This window comes from Odocoileus virginianus, chromosome 26 (assembly GCF_023699985.2).
Source record: "Odocoileus virginianus isolate 20LAN1187 ecotype Illinois chromosome 26, Ovbor_1.2, whole genome shotgun sequence".
NCBI lineage: Eukaryota > Metazoa > Chordata > Mammalia > Artiodactyla > Cervidae > Odocoileus > Odocoileus virginianus.
This window is the reverse complement of record NC_069699.1, coordinates 11,311,710-11,334,383: the sequence shown is the minus strand read 5'-3', so window position 1 is coordinate 11,334,383 and position 22,674 is coordinate 11,311,710. Positions and strand designations below refer to the sequence as shown.

Here is a 22,674-nt window from a genome sequence, read left to right as displayed (position 1 = left end):
AGGTCTGGAATCTGGTGGTCATGTAGCTTTGAGAAGGTAGGCGCCAGTGAGAAAACAGAATGTCGTTTGGGCAATTTGCTCAGTCTCAAGGATCACTGTGATTTTATTCTTTGTTTTCGAGCTCAACATAATGAGCCATCTTAACAATGAGATGCCATGTGGGCCCTATCCGTGTCCAGTGACCATAACCATTGATAAAGATTCTGTCCTTGACCAAACTCTAGCCAGGCTCCTCTAAGCCCTTTCTCGGCTAGGCCTTTGAACTGTCACCTATAAATGTTAAGGAACTCCAAGTCCATGTGCCAAATGCATAGTGAAGCCAAACAATACCAAAATCTCAAAGTCTGGAACAGAGAAAGGTTTATTGCACAGCCAAGCAAGGAGATGAGTGGCCCATGCCTTAAAAACCCCAAGCTCCCCAAAAGCTCTCAGCAAAGCCCTTTTATAGGAAAGGTAAGGGAGGGGCGTGGTTAGTTGCTGCAAACTTCTTGATGTCAAATTCTTTGTTCTAGAAGGCAGGTCATGATCAGGTGAAGATGTTCCTGTAAATCTCTACCAGATGAATGTTATTCGCGGGAAATACTCTCTCAGAGGCCTATTCCTTTCAGAGGCAAGGCAGTGGAAGCTACTGTAAGGGAGAAATCATGCCGCTATTTGTTTTTCTTATCAGCAACCCAGCTTCCACATTGGAATGACTGTGAAAAGAGAAGGAAAAGCAGAAGAACTATAAGCAGAAATGAACAAGATGGAGAGCTATAACCAGAGAGTCAGCCTTGCCACTGCTGAGTTAATTACACACATACATCCCAAAGAAAAAGATCTAAGAGCAACAGAGCCTCCCTCAATCCATGGCCAGAAGTACTGGTTTACCCCAAACATAGAGCACAGAAGAAATCATTGGCAGCATATCCCCGCTTCACATAAGTGAAAGTCACTCAGTCATGTCCAACTCTTTGCAACCCCATGAACTATACAGTCCACGGAATTCTCCAGGCCAGAATACTGGAGTGGGTAGCCTTTCCCTTCTCCAGGGGATCTTCCCAACCCAGGGATCACACCCAGGTCTCCTGCATTACGGACAGATTATTTACCAGCTAAGCTATAAGGGAAGCCACTTCACATGCCACTTCACATAAGCCCACCAGCAAATCTACCCCAATCCTGGTCAGCCACAAGCCATCAAAAAGGAGAATCTGAATGCACAGACTGAGCTCACTGTGAGCCAGGAAATGTTAACGGAGGAAGGTCAGTGCGTCTGGTGGAAGACTATCAAAGATAAATTGCCCAAAGCTTCCCTCCAGTAGGGGAAAAAAATCCTGAAGTTATCTTTGTTGCTAGGAGACATGGAGCTATAGGAATGACAGGAAGATTGTAGGGAATTCCTGGTGGTCCAGTGGTTAGGACTCCATGCTTTCACAGGCCTGGGTTCAATCCCTGGTTGGAAAGTAAGATCCCACAAGTTGCATGGCACAACAAAAGAAGAAAACACCAGATGGCCATCAGAGAAGTCGGCCACAGATGTCTTTTGGGTACTTGCTCCCTTTCCACAGGGTGGGGCCCCAGCAGCCTCACTGCACTGTGTGAACCACCCTACCCTCAGAGGAGAGTAGGCCAGAAGTCAGCACTTAAACTGGACAGTTCAGATTGTCTTTCCTAAGAATATGGAATCAAGCCTGGGAGATGATGATTGGGCTGGTCCCTAGAATGGAGTTATAAATGTGGGACCTGTAGCAAATTCTGCCCCGTGCCTGGGGATGAAGAAAACAGGAATTCAAAGAGGGGAGAAGAGATGGAAGGTGCAAAGCCTGCTTAGACCGAGCCTGAGTACTGCATGAGGTTCTGACTGGGTTTCCAGACTCCAGACCCCTCTGCTATAATTTCACCCTTGGGTGCCAGGATACACACAGGAGTCATAATAAATTAAGTATATCTGAGTTAATTCAAGTAGGTCTCTGCTATTCTTAAACAGATCCTAAATAACATACTTAGCAAGTCATCAGTCAATGCAAATGTCTCAGAACTGAACAACTCAGGTAAAATGATGCCCACATACCTTTCTTGGGGGAAGCAGGCAGTCCTCAAGCAAATCAGTGGGGGTGGGGGAGGTCAACTGATTATACTGTTATTTCACTTTCAGAAAAAAATGCAAAGTTGTGAAAGAACACTATGTGTAAGTGTATTTTTACACATCTATCCGTTCTGTGAGCTACATTATGCCCTTTTCAAAGAACTCCTGAACATCTATCTAATGAAGTGCCAGACACCTGACGACCCTGAGCCCTGAGTTAGAGAGAGTGGCCCATTACTCACCCTTCAGCACCTAGCAGGTGCTGAATAATAATAATAATGTTCAATTAACAACAGGGGCAAACCCTAAATGCCTGTTGAATTAACGAATAAAGGAGGAACTAAATGGGAAAACAGAAGTTACCAAAAGTCAGAAAATCATAACTCTCTTGGCTGGGAGGACTCAAAAGCCACTTCCAGCCCAGAGCAGATCTGTTTACTTTTTCCTACACTTCTTGCTTTCCTCTCATGGTATAATCTGTTTAGAAGTTCCTCTTTTCCGCTGCCTAGTTAAGAGTCCTTAGTCCCACCCTTCCTTGTTATAATCCTCTCAGGTGCCTTGAGCCCCTTCTTGCTAAATGGTGTTTTGGGGAAATAAATAGGACAAAATTTATGTACATATACATACACACACATACACATGCATATTACATATAAATATGTTATTTCCAACACACACATATATATAGGTGTGCACATGAAGAGGAAAAGTTAAAATTTTACATAACCTCCTGCTCCTTCGCGCCTCTGTAACTAAGCTTGCTCCTTGCAAAGTCTGGATCATGTAGGTCATGTAGTCTCAGAAAGTGGGGATTTACAATACTAGGAACTGGAGTTTAACTCTCACCCTTGTCCTGCTCTTTGCAAATGCCCAGCCCCTGCAAACCTGCTTGATCATGCCTGTCCATGTAAAGGTGAGGCATCCCCCTCCCCATCTTGACTGCTATTCCTGTGTGTGAAACCCCTTAGTTTAAACCAGCCTATTAACAGCTAGTGTTGCCCACTACAGTCTGTCTATAAAATCTCTGTAACCACTTTGTTCAGGGCTCAGAGCCTGGAGTGTTAACTCCTCTGGGCCCGCCGGCATAGTAAACCTGAGTTCTCCCAACTCTCTTGAGCATGGTGCTTGGTTTCTCGAGTACTGGTTTCTGCAACACATGTGTCAGGAATAGGATAATGAAACCATAGTTACTGTCATTTCCCTACATTTTGACTTTTTCTTTACAATGATTCTGGATAAGGCATCTTTGCATATTGTGGAAGCTCTGACCACAGTTCGGTAAATTAAGTTTGATTTGTGCCTGTTAGTCTCTTGTATTACATAAACCTTATCAAGAAATGAGAATAAAGAAAAAAATCCTTAACACCCTACCAACCTTTTAAATTTCTCCTGTGCTGAGGGAACTTTTTGGGGTAATAGAAATTTTCTATGTCTCAATTATATAACTATATTCATTTGTCAAAACTCGCCAAACTATATATTTAAAAGTACCAATTAACTGTCTATAAAGTATATCTCAATAAGCCTAACCAAAATCCAAACTCCATCTTTATGCCCAATGTACATATCATTTTCTTAGTATCTATCTCCATGTAATTATTTAAAAGTAACTTCTATATTGCTACACTGTCTGAAGCTGTGATTCTGAGAAAGGACAGGATGAAAACTGTGATCAAGCCAGTGAGATCATAACATCTGGTCAGATCAGCATTCTTTAAACTCTTGTGTTATCAAAATCGTTAATTAGAAAATTAATTCAAAAGCACCCCACACCCTGGACTTCCCTAGTGGTCCAGCAGTTAAGTCTCTGCACTGCCAATGAAGGAGGCTCAGGTTCAATCACTGGTCAGGGAACTAAGATCCCATATGCTGCCCAGCTTGGCCAAAACATAAGATGACAATGACAATAATCAAATTAAATATAAAAAAGCACCATCCCTTACAAACGACTGATAGGGGACATGGAGCAGCTGTGAACACGCTGAGGGCAGGCATGGTAACTGATCAGGAACAGGCTCTCTTCTAATTCAGGAGCTACAGCAAGTCACTGTTGGGCTTCTCTTCTTCCCTCCAGTGTTTCCCAGTGTGATGCCAACAAGATCACCCCATGTCTAATTTACAGACACACCCAGAGACCTGCTCTCAAAGGCACAAGCTCAAGTCACTTCTGTACCTACATACTTAAGTAGGCACTAAAGTTAAATAGTGACATGGATGGGAATAGCAAAGAAACCCAAACAGAAAAGCCACATCCCCTTTCAATCATGTTCTTGTCACTGATTATTTTCCTGCTGTATAGCTTGGTTACACAAGATCCTGATAATGGTCACTATCGAGGTAATAGAAATCCAAGGCTAGATGCCCCACAGTGAACTTTGCTACTGGCCCCACCAAAAGGCCCTCCTGAAATTCTGAAAGTAATCATTGGATACTTTTCATGGTTACTTCCTCCCACAGATTTTGCATTTCCTCTACTTTTTGAATTACGATAGCCCTTCTTGTAATGCCATCCTCCTAAAACCAAAATATTCTACCAATTCTTCCAACTCTAGTATCCCTAGAAGGCAGGAGTGGACTGACGGTAGGCCAAAACTGGGCATGATAAAGAGCAAATACTGGGACTTCCCTGGTGATCCAGTGGCTAAGACTCCGTGCTCCCAGTGCAGGGGGCCCAGGTTCAATCCTTGGTCAGGGAGCTAGATCTCACATGCTGCAACTGAGAGTTCACATGCTGCAACAAACGCTCAAAGCAGCCAGAAAAAAATAAATAAAAAAGGAACAAATACTACTGGGGTTCCCTAGTGGCCCATTGGTTAGGATTCTAGGCTTTCACTACCTTGGCCTGCGATCAGTCCCTGGTCAGGGAACTGAGATCCAGTAAGCACCATGGTGCAGTCAAAAAAAGAAAAAGAAAAAGGAACAAACACTACCATTTCATACCAGGGGAAAGTGAAGGTGTTAATTGCTTAGTCATGTCCAACTCTTTGTGTGACCCCAGGAATCTATACATGGACATCAGCAGATGGCCAGTACCAAAATCAGATTATATTCTTTGCAGCCAAAGATGGAGAAGCTCTATACACTCAGCAAAAATAAGACCAGGAGCTAACTATGGCTCAGATCATGAACTCCATATTGCCAAATTCAGACTTAAAATTAAAGAAAGAGGGCAAACCACTAGACCATTCAGGTGTGACCTAAACCACATACCTTATGATTATACAGTAGAAGTGACAAACAGATTCAAGGGATTAGATTTGATAGAGTGCCTGAAGAACTATGGATGGAGGTTCATGACATTGTATAGGAGGCAGTGATCAAGACCATCCCCAAGAAAAAGAAATGCAAAATGGCAAAATGGTTGCCTGAGGAGGCCTTACAAAGAGCTGAGAAAAGAGATGTCAAAGGCAAAGGAGAAAAGGAAAGATGTGCCCATTTAAATGCAGAGTTCCAAAGCATAGCAAGGAGAGATAAGAAAGCCTTGCTCAGTGATCAATGCAAAGAAATAGAGGAAAACAACAGAATGGGAAAGACTAGAGATCTCTTCAAGAAAATTACAGATACCAAGGAAACATTTCATGCAAAGATGGGCACAATAAAGGACAGAAATGGTATGAACCTAACAGAAGCAGAAGATATTAAGAAGAGGTGGCAAGAATACACAGAAGAACTATACAAAAAAAATCTTCATGACCCAGACAATCATGATGGTGTGATCACTCACCTAGAGCCAGACATCCTGGAATGCGAAGACAAGTGGGCCTTAGGAATCATCATTATGAATAAAGTTAATGGAGGTGATGGAATTCCAGTTGAGCTATTTCAAATCCTAAAAGATGATGCTGTGAAAGTGCTGCACTCAATATGCCAGCAAATTTGGAAAACTCAGCAGTGGCCACAGGGCTGGAAAAGGTCAGTTTTCATTCCAACCCCAAAGAAAGGCAATGCTAAAGAATGTTCAAACTACTGCACAATTGTACTCATCTCAAACTCTAGCAGAGTAATGCTCAAAATTCTCCAAACCAGGCTTCAGCAGTACATGAACCATGAAATTCCAGATATTCAAGCTGGATTTAGAAAAGGTAGAGGAACCAGAGATCAAATCACCAACATCTGCTAGATCATTGAAAAAACGAAAGAGTTCCAGAAAAACATCTATTTCTGTCTTATTGACTATGCTAAAGCCTTTGATTGTGTGGAACACAACAAACTGTGGAAAATTTTTAAAGAGATGGGAATACCAGACTACCTGAACTTCCTCCTGAGAAATCTATGCAGGTAAAGAAGTAACAGAACTGGACATGGAACAACAGACTGGTTCCAAATTAGGAAAGGAGTATGTCAAGGCTGTATATTGTCACCCTGCTTATTTAACTTATATGCAGAGTACATAATGAGGAATGTTGGACTGGATGAAGCATAAGCTGGAATCAAGATTGCCAGGTGAAATATCAATAACCTTAGATACAAAGATGATACCTCACTTAAGGCAGAAAGCAAAGAACTAAACAGCCTCTTGATGAAAGTGAAAGAGGAGAGTGAAAAAGTTGAACTAAAACTCAACATTCAGAAAACTAAGATCATGGCATCTGGTCCCATCACTTCATGGCAAATAGATGGGGAAAGAATGGAAACAGTGAGAGACTTTATTTTTTTGGGCTCCAAAATCACTGCAGATGGTGACTGCAGCCATGAAATTAAAAGACACTTGCTCCTTGGAAGAAAAGCTATGACAAACCTAGACAGCGTATTAAAAAGCAGAAACATTACTTTGCCAACAAAGGTCTGTCTTAGTCAAAGCTATGATTTTTTCAGTAGTCATGTATGGATGTGAAAGTTGGACCATAAAGAAAGCTGAGCACATAAGAATTGATGCTTTTGAACTGTAGTGTTGGAGAAGACTCTTGAGAGTCCCTTGGGCAGCAAGGAGATCCAACCAGTCCATCCTAAAGGAAATCAGCCCGGAATATTCATTGGAAAGGCTGATGCTGAAGCTGAAACTCAATACTTTGGTCACCTGATGTGAAGAACTGACTCACTGGAACTGACTCCCTGATGCTGGGAAAGATTGAAGGCAGGAGGAGAAAGGGATGAAAGAGGATGGAATGGTTAGATGGCCTCACTGACTCAATGGACATGGGTTTGAGTAAGCTCTGGGAGTTGGTAATGGACAGGGAAGCCTGGTGTGCTGCAGTCCATAGGGTCGCAAATAGTTGGGACACAACTGCACAACTGAACTGAACTGAACTGCTGGACTGTAGGCCACTAGACTCTGCTGTCCATGTAATTCTCCAGGCAAGAATACTCGAGTGCGTAGCCATTCCCTTCTCCAGGGAATGTTCCCAACCCAGGGGTCGAACTCAGGTCTCCTGCACTGCAGACAGATTCTTTACCGTCTGAGCCACCAGGGAAGCCCTGCCAGGGGACAGAAGAGGGTGATCAAACTTGGTCCTTAAGTACGCGAGCTTAAATGGAGCTGGGAGAACAATAATGACTTACTTATAGGGGACCAGAAGAGTATCATCAAAGACATGATGGAAGCCCAGAGGAGTCTGCCACACTAGGGAAGACGGAGCTGGAAACATGCAGGAGCTCACAGGGAATGAGGTAAAGGGTTCAAGCTCCGAGTAGATGACTTCCGAGGAGAAGCATGATTCTGAAAGAAATGCACAACTTGGACAGGTGAAGACTTGGCCATTTCCGATGAGGGGAACAACAGAAGAGAGGCACAGCAGCAGGAAGCAGCAGTGCCCGTGAACAAGACAGGGGAGCCCCTGGCGTGGCTGGGGCAGGTCACGCATGTTGGGGAGACAGAGAGGACAGGACTGAAGTGGGGCAGCAGGGCTTCACCGGGGATGGCCTTGTAACTTGGTCGGGTTTCTTCCTGGTGTGCACTTTCTGATGGTGAATGAAACTCGCGCTCCATTTGAAGGATTTCCCACACACTTTACACTCATAAGGTTTCTCCTCAGTGTGAACTCGCTGGTGCTGAACCAGGGTGAATTTCTGGTTGAACGCCTTCCCACACTCCTGGCATTCATAAGGTTTCTCCCCAGTGTGGATTCTCTGATGTACTATAAAGCGTGAGCTACAAATGAAAGTTTTCCAACATTCGTTACATTTATAGAGCTTTTCCCCAGTGTGGAACCTCTGGTGCTGGAGAAACAGCGAACTCCGGCGGAAAGCCTTGCTGCACTCTTTACATTTGTAAGGTTTCTCCCCGGTGTGGATCCTCTGATGCTGAATCAGAACTGAATTTGATCTGAAGCTTTTCCCACACTCCTTACATCCATACGGCTTCTCCCCAGTGTGAATTCGCTCATGGATGACGCGGTCATAGTTACACCGGAAGGCCTTCCCACATTCCTTACACTTAAAAGGTTTCTCCCCAGTGTGGATTCGCTGATGCCGGATAAGTTTCGAGTTGTAGTCGAAAGTTTTCCCACAGTCCTTACATTTGTAGGGCTTCTCTCCCCTGTGGAGTTTCTGATGCTGAAGGAGGTGTGAGTTTTGACTGAAGGCTTTTCCACATTCCTGGCAAGGGTATGGTTTCTCCCCAGTATGGATCTTCTGGTGCCGTGACAGTTTTGAGTTACATCTAAAGGCTTTGCCACATTCTTTGCATTTGTAGGGCTTTTCGTCCATGTGAATTCTCTGATGCTGGTGAAGGTCTAAATGTTGGTTGAAATATCTGCCGCACTCACCACAATTATAAAATACCTGTTCTCTAGGGAGGCCCTGCTTAGTAATAAGATGCATGCAGACACCACAGCTTCCTTGCAATTGTCTGGCTGTCTCTTCTCTTTCAGCAGTGGAGGATGGATGACCCTGTATGGGCAAATCTGTGAAACTGCCGTTCTTTGAGTATTTTTTCTTCCCTGGGTGATACAGCTGCAGCTTCTCTAAGCTGTTCTCAAAGTGAGGGTGCCTGGGAACATCCACCAGCGGCACCTCCGTTATCAACTTGTGAAACTCTGGTCCCTTCGAAATGCTCAGCTCTGTAGTCTGCCCTCTGTTCTCAGTCTTGACTTTACCACCTAGCATGATGAAAACATAACATAATATCACTGAATCACTCTGCTGTACATCTGAAACACAACACTGTTAATCAACTGTATTCTAATATGAAATAAAAGTTTAAAATAAGTAATAAAGACACACAAACACTGAAAGTGAAGGGATAGGAAAAGATATTCCATGGAAATGGAAATAAAAAGAAAGCTGGAGTAGCAATACTCAAACCAGACACAATACAGTTTAAAACAAAGACTGTAACAACAAAAAAAAATGGGTATTATATAATGATAAAGGTATCCAAAAAAAAAAAAGAAATAAAAGAAAACATAACAGTCACCTAGTTATGCTGAAAGGAGAAAGGGATTAAGCAGTACTATTAATGCCATGACCAGGACATGTACTTTTTGGAGAGAGACATAGCCTCCTGATGATACCCTGAAGGAAAAGTAAAAATACCGGAGGTAGAGAAAGCAAGCAATGCCATTAGGACAACAAAATCAGTAGAGACAGCAAAAACTATTAATGGAGACAAATGAAAGAAGAAAAAACAGAATAGGGTGGAGAAAATGCTGAATGGGAAACAATTAAGAAAAGCAGAGGGAGGGAATTCCCAGGCAATCCAATGGTTAGGACTTAGCATTTTCATTTCTGTGGCCCTGGGTTCAATCCCTGGTTGAGAACTAAGATCCCACAAATCCAAGGTGTGGCAAAAATTAAAAAAAAAAAAGAAAGCAGATGGAGCTGAGGTTGAAGAAGATCTTTAAACTGGAGCAAAAAGAGCTGAGTAAGCAGCTCTCACACCACACAGCATCCAGAGGGCTGGAAGATGCTGTCTCTAACAGCAGACCTCAAGGTCCCCATCAAGGCAAGAAACTGTCCGAATGCTTTAGAATATTCTGTAATGTTTAAAGAGATGTTTTATATTGCAAGCCTGACTGGGGAAAGGACAGTTTGTAACACTGCGGGTTGTGAGGGGTTCATAAAAGGACCGTAATTGCAAAACTCGTGTGCTGTCCAGTGGGAGAGAGACTTAGCTGTGGAAGGAAAAAAGACATGGCTGGTTCAGACCCTTCTAAGACTGGAGATGGCCACTGGTGGAGAAAGGGGACCCACACTCTTACTGGTGGTACTACAACAGAGAAGCCATATTTGCCTTTCCAGACACCAAAGATTTGACAAGTGAAACTTTTAGCTTAGTGTTTCTCAAGTTTTTTTGACCAGGACTCACCATTTAGATCCCATGGAAACAAGAGTTTTAAAGAACACTACCCTTAATAAGAATGATGAATATATGATGGATTTTATACTAGTTTGGTCTATTTTATTTAAGTCAAGCCCAAACTAGTCTAATTTTTAAATGGTGAGCACAACTCACTAATGAGTTGCAACCCAGAATTTTGAAGCCACAGTTCAAGATTCTCAGGAACAGAGGTCTTCAAAGTGTGGTCCCAGGATCATCATGGTCTGGAAACTTGTTAGAAATGCAGATTCTCAGGCCCCACCCCAGTCTACCAAATTAGAATTTCTGGAGGTGGCGTCCAGCACCACAAGTGATTTAACAAGCACTGCACACTAGGGTTTGACAGCCACTGATCTAGAAATTAAAAGAAGCAGCTGGAGGCTGTGTTTAAAATTGGTTTAGGTTGCATTGCCTGATTAGGTGGCCATTAACCACATGTGGCTATTTAATTAAAATGGAACAAAGTTAAAAATTCAGTTCCTCAGTTGTATCACCAACATTTCAAGTGCACATGTGGCTAATGCCTCCCATATTGGACAGTGCAGATACATAACATTTTCATCACTGTAGAAAAGTCCTACTGGCCAAAGCTATTGACAGGCTAAACGGACAATGTGCAGCTATGGCAAAGGGATTCACTGACAAGTGCAGGTGGGCCCCTGGGAAAGCTTTTTCCATCAAGGTGGGCTCAAGTGCTGGAGTCAGTCTAAAGGGGCTGGATGCAGACAGAGTCAGGGTGAGTAAGATAGAGGCGTTTGGTTTACAGAGGTTCTGAATAGCATTAGGGATTGAGGGGGTATAAGAACAGGGCGACTGCATGAGAAAGACTATCCACCAAATCTGTGGATGGTTCTTCACATTTAACTTCAATTCATTGTCTTTCAAGAAAGGGGAAGTCCCTGGCAGCCCAGTGGTTAGGACTCCGTGCTTCCACTGCAGCAGGGCAAAGGTTTTTCTATTCCCTGGTCGAGGAACTACGATCCCTCAGGCAAAAGGCAAAAAAGGAAACCACTCATTCCCAATAAATAAACGTGCTTTCCACAAGTCAATTGATATGAAACTTCATATGAATAGAATGAAAGAAAAGAATCAGATGATCATCTCAATAGGTAAAGGCTTCCCTGAAAGGTCAGTTGGTAAAGAATGTGCCTGCAATGCAGGAGACCCCAGTTTGATTCCTAGGTCGGGAAGATCTGCTGGAGAAGAGATAGGCTACCCACGCCAGTATTCTTGCCCTGTGCGCTTCCCACTCCAAAAATTTCAGCTGGTAAAGAATCCGCCTGCAATGCAGGAGACCTGGGTTCCATCCCTGGGTTGGGAAGATCCCCTGGAGAAGGAAAAGGCTACCCACTCCAGTATTCTGGCCTAGAGAATTTCATAGACCGTACAGTCCATGGGGTTGCAAAGAATTGGACACAACTGAGCGACTTTCACTTTCAATAGGTAAAGAAAAGAATTTCACAAAACTCAACATTCATTCACCATAAAAATTTAACAAATTAGGTAGAGAAGGAACATGGGCTTCCCTTGTAGCTCAGTTGGTAAAGAATCTGCCTGCAATGCAGGAGTTCCTAGTTTGATTCGAGGTTGAGAAGATCCCCTGGAGGAGGAAATGGCAACCCACTCCAGTATTCTTCCCTGGAGAATCCCATGGACAGAGGAGCCAGGCAGGCTATCATCCATGGGGTCATAAGAGTTGGACATGACTTGGCAACTAAACCACTGCCACAGGGAAGGAACATATCTCAACATAAAAAAGGCCATAAATGAAATGCCCACAGCTAACATCATACTCAAGAGTGAAAGGTTGAAAGTTTCTCCTCTAAGATTAGGTACAAGAGTGTCTACTCTCACCACTCCAATTTAACACAATGCTGAAAATCCTAGCTAAAGCAAACAGGCAAAAAAAAAAAAAAGGAAAGAAAAGGTACCAGAATTAGGAAGGAAGAAATACAATTTGTTCTATTTGCAGATAATAAGATTTAAAATACAGAAAATTCTTAAGACTCAACAAAAAGAACTGTTAAATCTAAATAGTGAATTCAGTAAAGCTGCAGGATATACAATTAACATACAAAAATCTGAATACTAACAATGAGTTTTCTGAGAAATAAAGAAATTGATCCCATTTATAACACCATTTATAACAGCATCAAAAACACTAAAATACTTAGAAATAAATTTTACCGAGGGGTTGAAAGATCTCTACTCTGAAAACTACAAGACATGGATGAAAACAACCAAAGAAGACACAAATAAATGGAAAAATATTCCATGTTTGTGAACTGGGAGAATTAATACTGTTAAAATGTCAATACTGAACTTCCCTGGTAGTCCAGTGGTTAAGAATCCACTTGCCAATGCCAGGAACATGGGTTCAATCCCTGTTCCAGGAAGATCCCACATGCCTCGGAGCAACTAAGCCTGTAGGCCACAACTACTGAGCCTGTGCTCTAGACCCCCTGTTCCGCAAGAAGACACTGCAACAAAAACCCTTGTACCACAAGGAAGAGTAGCCTCTGCCCGTCATAACAGAGAAAACCTGAAAACATCAAGGAAGACCCAGCACAGCCATAAATAAATCAATCTTAAAAAAAAGGTCAATACTGCCGAAAGTCATCTATAGAGTCAATGCAACCTCTATCAAGATGCCAACGGCATTTTTTAAACAAAAGTAGAAAAACACTCCCCAAAATAAACAGGATTTCTTTCAAAAGCTACTTTCTAATTTAGTGTTTAGGAACTTATAAAAAGTCCATTCTCCTGCTACAGTTTCTCTCTCTCACACACACACAAACACATACAAATGTCCTTACAGAAACAAGTTGTCTGTTTTGTGTATATTCTTATGTTAATCAACAGAAGTCTACCTCACTACTAAAGGTTTGAAATCCTTTAGCTTTACAAGGAAGAATGATGGAAAATAAAAGGCCTGGACTAGTCTTTTCCAGCTTGGGGCTGAAGCTCTATGGAGGAGAGAATGGCAGGTTCTCCTGCTTACCTCTGCAGATGCCTCTCAGGTCCTCTCCCCCGACCAGTGTCCAGGGATCCAGGCACCCTGGTTCTTCCCCTCGCTCCAGCCAGAAGATCAGATCTGGTTTGGGGAGTGGAAATGCTGCTGAAGGACACAGAAGAGGAACAGAAAGTTGAGGAGAGTCTCCTCGGACCCCTCTCAGTCTACCCCCCACTTTGCCAGGTGGAAAAAGCTGTGACATCCCAGGAGATGAAGGGAGGCCAGGGTGGAGAGACTCGGGGATGAAATGAGGGCACAAACTGTTTGGCCCAGGAAGATTATTCTGGCTCAGGAAGTCCACACTGTCACTGGAAGAGTGTACAGAAGGCCTTAGGAGACTCTCACACAGAGAAGATGGGGCCACAGTCTCCTCCAGGGAACTGAAAGAGTGAAGGAATGAATATGGAACCTTCTCAGTGCTCTGACCCCAGGGCAAAGCCCCTCCCAGGAGAATTCCCAAGGGGAAAGAAGGAAGTCTTTTCTTTTTTTGGCCACACTGCTCAACCTCTGGGATCTTAGTTCCCCAATCAAGGATTGAGCCCACACCCTTGGCAGTGTTGGAGAAGGCAATGGCAACCCACTCCAGTACTCTTGCTTGGAAAATCCCATGGACGGAGGAGCCTGGTGGGCTGCAGTCCATGGGGTCGCTGAGAGTTGGACACGACTGAGCGGCTTCCCTTTCCCTTTTCACTTTCATGCATTGGAGAAGGAAATGGCAACCCACTTCAGTGTTCTTGCCTGGAGAATCCCAGGGACGGCGGAGCCTGGTGGGCTGCCGTCTATGGCGTCGCACAGAGTCGGACACGACTGAAGTGACTTAGCAGCAGCAGCAGCTTGGCAGTGTGGAGTCCTAACCACTGGACTGCCAGGGAATATCGGGGAAGTCCTGTTTAAAACTGAAATGAACCCAGATCTTTCTCCAGTAGTTAGTTACTGCAACTGAGGATCGGGGAGCTCAGCTCATGGAGCATCAATTCTGGTCGTATTAGAGATCCCAGATACATTACAGAGCAAGCCAGGAGCCCCCAAGGGCAGAAGCTGAGTTTTAGGAAGGAAAGAGGACTCACCCAAGGAGGTTATGTTTGCATAATTCTCCAGCATCACCTCCCTGTACAGGGCCCTCTGCGCAGAGTCCAGGCTGGCCCATTGGTTCTGGGTGAAGTACACAGCCACGTCCTCAAAGGTCACTGGCTCCTGAAACAACAGGCTTCTTCTCCAGCCCAGGACGGAGGCAAAGGGAGGGGCCTGACCTTCCGGGAGGGCGTGTCCTGGAAAAAAGAGACACCAAAGGAGAAGCTGGGGACTTACAGCCATCACTATAAAGATGCGAAATCCAGGAGGAAATGTTGATAAGCAGGATATCTGCCTGATTTTAAATGTTTCCCTCGCTCCAGCCCGGGGCCGCCAGCCGGGGTGCTCTAGGTGCGGCACGGAGACCCCCTGCACCCGTGTGAACACGGCGCCGCAAGCGGTGCGGAGCGTGCGGGTGCGGTCGGCAGCCCGCGCGCCCTGCTCGCCGCGGCCCTGGGGACTGCGGGCGGGTGCCGTCCGGGCGCTGCGCACCGGCCCTGCGCTGCTGTCGGTGCGGAAATTCACAGAAAAACACGAATGGGTAACAACAGAAAACGGTGTGGGAGCAGTGGGAATCAGCAATTTTGCACAGGAAGCGTTGGGAGATGTTGTGTACTGTAGTCTGCCTGAAGTTGGGACAAAGTTGAACAAACAAGAGGAGTTTGGTGCTTTAGAAAGTGTGAAAGCCGCTAGTGAACTCTATTCCCCTCTCTCAGGAGAAGTAACTGAAATTAATCAAGCTCTAGCAGAAAATCCAGGACTTGTCAACAAGTCTTGTAATGAAGATGGTTGGCTGATCAAGATGACATTCAGTAACCCTTCAGAATTAGATGAACTAATGAATGAAGAAGCATATGAGAAATACATAAAATCTATAGAGGAATGAAAATGGAACCCCTAAATAAATTACTTTGAAACAACTTGATCTAGCATAGTTGTCTTAAATTAGTGGTGGATAGATATTTCAAAAGCAACTTTGAGCAAAAGAAACTACTTGTAACAATGTTTCCTGAAGAAAATACCCCTTAACTTTCTAATGCCTTCAGATAAACACTGTGCATCTTTTCCACAGCATCTTGTTATTTTTAGGCTAGGCTCCAGTTATAATATTCAGAATTCCTAAAATTATCTCTGGTAAAACTAATTACAAAAATTATGTAATTCAAGGATAACATGGTTATCTTATACCTTATATGACATTGTAACTTGCTTACAGCTATCCTTGGATGTGGGTCAAAATGATCTTCCCACTAGAAATAACTGCCAGTGGAGAAAAGTTTATTAGTTGTATACTGTCCAGTGAAGAATATTACTGTCTTAATTTTGCAATATACTGTGTTTGCTGGTGCTATTTTTATACAGTGAAGCAACAGCCTTGCAGGAGAATAAACAATTTAATAATAAAATATTCAACTTCTTAATCATGTAAGAAAAAAAAAGCTTCCCAATAGATTTCTAATCAGTTTCAGGGGAAAAATAATAACTATACAGTGAAGAAATCAGATAACACTTTGACCAGGAAATCTAAAGTTGGCTAGTGTGACTGATGAACTGGATTTCTCATTTTAACTCATTTTAATTTAAATAGGCACCTGTAGCTAGTGGCTCCCATACCGAACAGTGGAGAACAGACACTTGGCTGACCCTGAATGTTAATATTCTGCCTCTACTTCCTTGCGAGTCAGCAGCTGAGAACACAGTCCTGACCATCTTCCCTCACTTGAGGGCTTCCACCCTCCACACCTCTCTAATTACTTATGTGTCCTTTGTTCTTTGTGCTCCGCAACATGCAGATTCTCAACATCCAGCTCCATCTCTCATCATTCTGCTTCATGCCTTTGCTGACACTTCCTCCCTCTCCATTATTAAATTAACAGGGGACTTTCCTCGTGGTCCAGGGATTAAGAATCTGCCTGCTAATGCAGGGGACTGGGCTTCAAGCCCTGGTCCAGAAAGATTTCTCATGGCGGGGGGAAACTAACCCCGTACACCACAACTCCTGAGCCTGAGCTCTAGAGCCCATGCTCTGCAACAAGAGAAGCCACGGCACGAGAAGCCCACGCCACAACCAGGAGCAGCTCCCACCCCCTGCAACTAGAGAAAACCTGTCCCATCAGCAGACGAATGGATAAGGAAGCTGTGGTACATATACACCATGGAATATTACTCAGCCATTAAAAAGAATTCATTTGAATCAGTTCTAATGAGATGGATGAAACTGGAGCCCATTATACAGAGTGAAGTAAGCCAGAAAGCTAAAGAACATTACAGCATACTAACACATATATATGGAATTTAGAAAGATGGTAATGATAACCTTATATGCAAAACAGAAAAAGAGACACAGATGTACAGAACAGACTTTTGGACTCTGTGGGAGAAGACGAGGGTGGGATGTTTCAAGAGAACAGCATCGAAACATGTATATTATCTAGGGTGAAACAGATCACCAGCCCAGGTTGGGTGCATGAGACAAGTGCTCAGGCCTGGTGCACTGGGAAGACCCAGAGGGATCGGGTGGAGAGGGAGGTGGGAGGGGGGATTGGGATGGGGAACACATGTAAACCCATGGCTGATTCATGTCAATGTATGACAAAAACCACTACAATACTGTGAAGTAATTAGCCTCCAACTAATAAAAATAAATGAAAAAAAAAAAGAGAGAGAAAACCTGTGTGCAGCAACGAAGACCCAGCAAAGCCCCAAATAAATACAGTTTTGAAAAATCAATAGGGCTGTTGATTCCCCTACATGGGAAGTGGGTTTCAGAGGCAGCACAGATTCATGGCAAACAGCAGAGACTTTAGAGTAGAGCTGTGGTTCTCAATGGGGGGGCAACTGTGCTCAGGGAATATGTGGCAATGTCTGGAGATGGTTTTAGTTGCCACAACCTCCGGATGGGGGTGAAGCTACTGACACCTAGTGGTTAGAGGTCATGGATGCAAGTTGCTTAACATCCTAGAGAGCACAGAAGGGTCCCCAACAAAGGGTTACCTGGCCCCAAACATCAGCAGTGCTGAGGCTGACAAACCCAGCTGTACAGTCACACTCCGGAGGTCCAGATTCCACCGCTCTAGCCATTAGCTGTATGAACTTAGATAAGACACTAAATTTTTTGTGCCTCAATTTCTTCATCTAAAATACTGTGATACTAGCAATACGAAGCTAATGAGGCTCTTCTAAGGATGGAATGAATTAGTATGTGTAAAGCAAACATCACCTGGCACATGATAATATATAAATCTCTGCACTTATTACAACAACAGATGAGATTGGGGGAACTTCCTAGATGATTCCAAATAGCAAATGTTTCTCATAGAGATTGTAGCAAAGACTGACAGTTCTTAATATATCTATCCATCCATCTATCTCACTTCTAAGAGGTTTCTAAAAGAGAACAGCTGAGAGGTTTGCATTTTTAGCATCTCCACTTCTAGCTGGAATGCACGATAGTTGGAGATCAAGCAGTTGCCTTAGACTGTGAAGTACCCTTGGGCAGGAAAGCCAGTGCTAGGATGGTGGAGCAGAAAGATAGAAAGAACCTGGATGTGTGATAATAGTGGAGCCATCACACTCGCCCTAGACTGCCTCTCCCAGACTTCTCTGGTGTAAGAGAGAAGCTTTTTTCCTGTTTAAGCCACGTTTAAGTCACTGTTACTTGGGTTTGTTTGTTTGGCCACACCACAGAGCATGGAGGATCTCAGTTCCCTGCTCAGGGATTAAACGCACACCCACTGCAGTGGAAGCCCTGAGTCCTAACCACTGGACTACCAGGGGATTCGTCAGTTGGGGGGTTTCTTAGTGGAACATAATCCCCCATGACTACCATACTTTAGGCAAAGCCCCTGGAGAGAAAAGACTGACCCCAAAGATGTTAAAATTTTTCCGAACATGAAACTGATGTTGGCTTAAGTGCTGAAACAGAAGTGGATGATCCAAGGTCCAGAAAAATGAACCAAATACACACTGCTCTTAAGTTTCTGGGATGGAGCTTTCTCATTTTATGATACATCCATTACATGACACACCAGCTTTCTCACTGCATGGTCTAGGAATCTAGAGAGAAATTCACCGAAATCATCCTCTATCAGTAAGAAAACTCCAGAGGGAAAACTTCCTTCAATGCTGCATGAATTTGTGCCAACAATGAATACAGCCTTTTAACACAGATTAAACTGAAGTTTTTGCATTGGACTTAGAGGCACTGGCTTCAGTTCCAAACTCAGCACTCCTTCAAGAATTCACCTCTCTCATCAATCCACACCCTCCAATGCTCCCAATTTGGGTTTCATTGCACCCTGACTCTGTGGTCTGCAGAGCAAACTCCTTCTGGAGGTATGCCTGTTTAATCTCAGGAGGTGGCCTTCCTCTGTGTATTGCCACACAGACGCAGTTCAGTTCAGTTCAGTCGCTCAGTCGTGTCCGACTCTTTACGACCCCAGGGAAATTGCAGCATGCCAGGCCTCCCTGTCCATCACCAACTCCCGGAGTATACTCAAACTCATGTCCATCGAGTCGGTGATGCCATCCAGCCATCTCATCCTCTGTCGTCCCCTTCTCCTCCTGCCCTCAATACCTCCCAGCATCAGGGTCTTTTCCAGTGAGTCAGCTCTTCACATGAGGTGGCCAAAGTATTGGAGTTTCAGCTTCAGCATTAGTCCTTCCAATGAACACCCAGGACTGATCTCCTTCAGGATGGACTGGTTGGATCTCCTTGCAGTCCAAGGGACTCTCAAGAGTCTTCTCCAACACCACAGTTCAAAAGCATCAATTTTTCGGCACTCAGCTTTCTTCACAGTCCAACTCTCACATCCATACATGACCACTGGAAAAACCATAGCCTTGACTAGATGAACCTTTGTGGGCAAAGTAATGTCTCTGCTTTTTAATACACTATCTAGGTTTGTCATAGCTTTTCTTCCAAGGAACAAGCATCTTCTAATTTCATGGCTGCAGTCACCATCTGCAGTGATTTTGGAGCCCAGAAAAATAAAGTCTGACACTGTTTCCACTGTTTCCCCATCTATTTGCCATGAAGTGATGGGATCAGATGGCATGTTCTTAGTTTTCTGAATGTTGAGTTTTAAGCCAACGTTTTCACTCTCCTCTTTCAAGAGGTTCTTTAGTTCCTCTTCATTTTCTGCCATAAGGGTGGTGTTGTCTGCATATCTGAGGTTATTGGTATTTTTCCCGGCAATCTTGATTCCAACTAGTGCTTCTTCCAGCCCAGCGTTTTTCATGATGTACTCTGCATATGTTAAATAAGCAGGGTGACAATATACAGGCTTGATATACTCCTTTTCCTATTTGGAACCAGTCTGTTGTTCCATGTCCAGTTCTAACTGTTGCTTCCTGACCTGCATATAGGTTTCTCAAGAGGCAGGTCAGGTGGTCTGGTATGCCCATCTCTTTCAGAATTTTCCACAGTTTATTGTGATCTACACAGTCAAAGGCTTGGCATAGTCAAGAAAGCAGAAATAGATGTTATTCTGGAACTCTCTTGCTTTTTTGATGATCCAGCGGATATTGGCAATTTGATCTCTGATTCCTCTCCCTTTTCTAAAACCAGCTTGAACATCTGGAAGTTCACAGTTCATGTATTGCTGAAGCCTGGCTTGAATAATTTTGAGCATTACTTTACTAGCGTGTGAGATGACTGCAATTGTGTAGTAGTTTGAGCATTCTTTGGGATTGCCTTTCTTTGGGACTGGAATGAAAACTGACCTCTTCCAGTCCCATGGCCACTGCTGAGTTTTCCAAATTTGCTGGCATATTGAGTGCAGCACCTTCACAGCATCATCTTTCAGGATTTGAAATAGCTCAACTGGAATTCCATCACCTCCACTAGCTTTGTTCGTAGTGATGCTTTCTAAGGCCCACTTGACGTCACATTCCAGGATGTCTGGCTCTAGGTGAGTGATCACACCATCGTGATTATCTGGGTGGTGAAGATCTTTTTTAGTATAGTTCTTCTGTGTATTCTTGCCACCTCTTCTTAATATCTTCTGCTTCTGTGAGGTCCATACCATTTCTGTTCTTTATCGAACTCATCTTTGCATGAAAAGTTCCCTTGGTATCTCTAATTTTCTTGAAGAGATCTCTAGTCTTTCCCATTCTGTTGTTTTCCTCTATTTCTTTGCATTGATCGCTGAGGAAGGCTATCTTATCTCTCCTTGCTATTCTTCGGAACTCCGTAGTCAAATGGGTATATCTTTCCCTTTCTCCTTTGCTTTTCGCTTCTCTTCTTTTCACAGCTATTTGTAAGGCCTCCTCTGACAACCATTTTGCCTTTTTGCATTTCTTTTCCATGGGGATGGTCTTGATCCCTGTCTCCTGTAGAATGTCATGAACCTCCACAGACTAGTGCTCCCCAAATTTTAACCTGTCCATTAATTCCCCAGATATTGTACAAATGTAGATTCTGATTCAGTGGATGAGGTTCTGCCTTTCTAATGAGCCCTCTGGTCAGGCCAAACCTGTTCATCTGTGCACCATCCTCACGGTCTGCCTGGATGTAGATTCTCACTTTCTAGAATTTCTAGGCTGGTGCTTCCCTCTTCCCACACCTGATCCTTCCAAATTTATTCTACTCTCCCTCATTAACTCCCCTAACACACTCCTTTGCCATACTCTTTGATGGATGCAAAGCTAAGCACACGACTGGCCAAGGCACGTCCTGTAATGCCCTTGCATATCTGTTCTGAATGTGAAAAGCTGGGAAAAAGCTCACCTGAGACCATGTCTGGAGAATGGCTGATGACCCCTGGCTTCATGCACTGCCCTCTCTGTTTGGAAAAGCAAGAACCTGGAGAGCTAAGAGGAGAAAGAACCACAATGAGGCTGACCCTGTCTTGTTTCTCACACTCGCCACCTCTTCCTCCCTCAGTCTCCTCACCACCATCCTAGGAAAGATACTCTACAAATTTACCCGATGAGGACAGAAATTCCTAGAAAGACTCTCTGAAGCAAGAGTCAAGGACTGCAGAACATTTGACTTGTAAGAAAATCCCTGGCCCGCTTTGAATGCATCACTATGTAGTCTGCGCCGAATGCTTCTACTGACCACGGTTGGCAAAAATCCCAAACAAGCTTTCGCAGAAAAAGTAGGGTAATAGAGGCCTCTGGACCTCTGCAAGGCTGCAGAACAAAATGCAAGCGGAGTTCTGGCCCCGGGAGGAAAGGGTAAAATGTTTAACGTCCTAGTTGGGCTAAGAGGACCGAAGCCCGCTTCCGGATCTGAACACTCCACCCTGGGAAACAGGCGACTCTAAACGTCACCGGCCCGCACCCTGAGTACCGCGAGTCGGAGGAAGGAGGTCGAGCCGGCTCTTCAGGGCAGAAAAGTCGATTGCTCCTCTCCAGCAGAGGGCTGTGCCCAGGCTCGCAGAGCTTCGGAGGCCTCTGCTCGGCGAGCTCCGGGATGAGGAGGGCTGCGCCACGAGGGAATGGGATCCCGGAAATCCGGGTAGCTCGGTGAGCGCGAGCGCCAGCAGGTCCGCCGCACCTAGCTAAGGCGGAAGCGCTCCCAACTGGCGCTCTCGGCGCCTCTCTAGGAAGCCCGGAGGCTGGCCTTTCTCTATGGTTCCCCCCAAGCCAGATGCCGGATGACTGCTCGCGCATTAGCTCGTATCTGTGGCTGCTTACGCCAAGTTGACACTTCCTCAAGGACAGAGATTCCTCATTATACTTGTGATACTTTAAGTTCTGTCGCTTACACTTAATGTGTGTACTTAGTTGCTCAGTCCTGTCCCACTCTTTGTGACCCCCGGACCGTAGCCCGCCAGGCTCCTCTGTCCATGCGGATTCTCCAGGCAAGAATACTGGAGTGGGTTGCCATGCCTTCCTCCAGGGGATCTTCCTAACCCAAGGATCGAGCACACAGTCTTTCACATTGCAGGCGGATTCTTACCGCCTGAGCCACCAGGGAAGCCCCACGCTTGCCAGCAGCAATCTAACCTAATGATATAGCCCATCTCCCCGGCTTACTAGCTGATGGCCTGGACCGTGACCTAAAATCATTAAGTCTGGGATCTGACTAGGTTCGAATTGTCTTCACTGTATGGCCTTGGGCAAATTACTAAACTCTTCCTCAGTTTCTCAACTGAGAATGGAAATAGTTTCAAACTCATAAATTCAACGGATTAACTGAGTCGATTCATAAACTGCAAATTATCAGAGATACAGTGTGTAATACTGTGACTTAAAAATTACGTCTTTGGTATTCCCGTCCAGTTCTTGGCACAAGAAGCCTCTAAAATTCTTGGG

The 22,674-nt window shown here is 44.3% G+C and overlaps 3 protein-coding genes across 4 annotated transcripts in view; all 3 read right to left on the bottom strand.

The window, feature by feature from the left end:
* LOC139031208 (zinc finger protein 621-like) overlaps positions 1 to 13,409 on the bottom strand; it is a 46,145-nt gene extending 32,736 nt beyond the window's left edge. Inside the window, exon 1 of one of the 2 annotated variants that reach the window (XM_070455479.1) lies at positions 13,327 to 13,409. The gene's annotated coding sequence lies outside the window, so the exon portion shown is untranslated. Of the gene's footprint in view, positions 1 to 7,567; positions 7,655 to 13,326 lie in introns of those variants that run through there. The other variant, XM_070455480.1, reaches the window with a different exon arrangement.
* LOC110140559 (zinc finger protein 621) overlaps positions 1 to 13,416 on the bottom strand; it is a 104,842-nt gene extending 91,426 nt beyond the window's left edge. The window contains exon 1 of the mRNA XM_070455472.1: positions 13,327 to 13,416. The gene's annotated coding sequence lies outside the window, so the exon portion shown is untranslated. The remainder of the gene's footprint in view (positions 1 to 13,326) is intronic.
* ZNF619 (zinc finger protein 619) lies at positions 344 to 21,911 on the bottom strand. The gene is made up of 5 exons (XM_070455467.1): positions 21,707 to 21,911; positions 21,140 to 21,222; positions 14,406 to 14,606; positions 13,327 to 13,443; positions 344 to 9,105 (listed from the first exon to the last, which is right to left on the bottom strand). Exons 2-5 carry the CDS (start codon positions 21,180 to 21,182, stop codon positions 7,862 to 7,864), a joined length of 1,605 nt encoding a protein of 534 aa, XP_070311568.1. The 5' UTR covers positions 21,183 to 21,222; positions 21,707 to 21,911; the 3' UTR covers positions 344 to 7,861.
* Positions 21,912 to 22,674: the final 763 nt, after the last annotated feature.

Bases quoted from the DNA above. Each gene is read 5' to 3' on its own strand.
- ZNF619 (XM_070455467.1), bottom strand. From the start codon at position 21,182: ATGAAGCCAGGGGTCATCAGCCATTCTCCAGACATGGTCTCAG. The intron at 14,607-21,139 runs GTGAGCTTTTTC...TCTTTTTTCCAG, and splicing joins TTCTCCAGACATGGTCTCAG to GACACGCCCTCCCGGAAGGT. The intron at 9,106-13,326 runs GTAAGCAGGAGA...TCATCATGCTAG, and splicing joins CCTGAGAGGCATCTGCAGAG to GTGGTAAAGTCAAGACTGAG.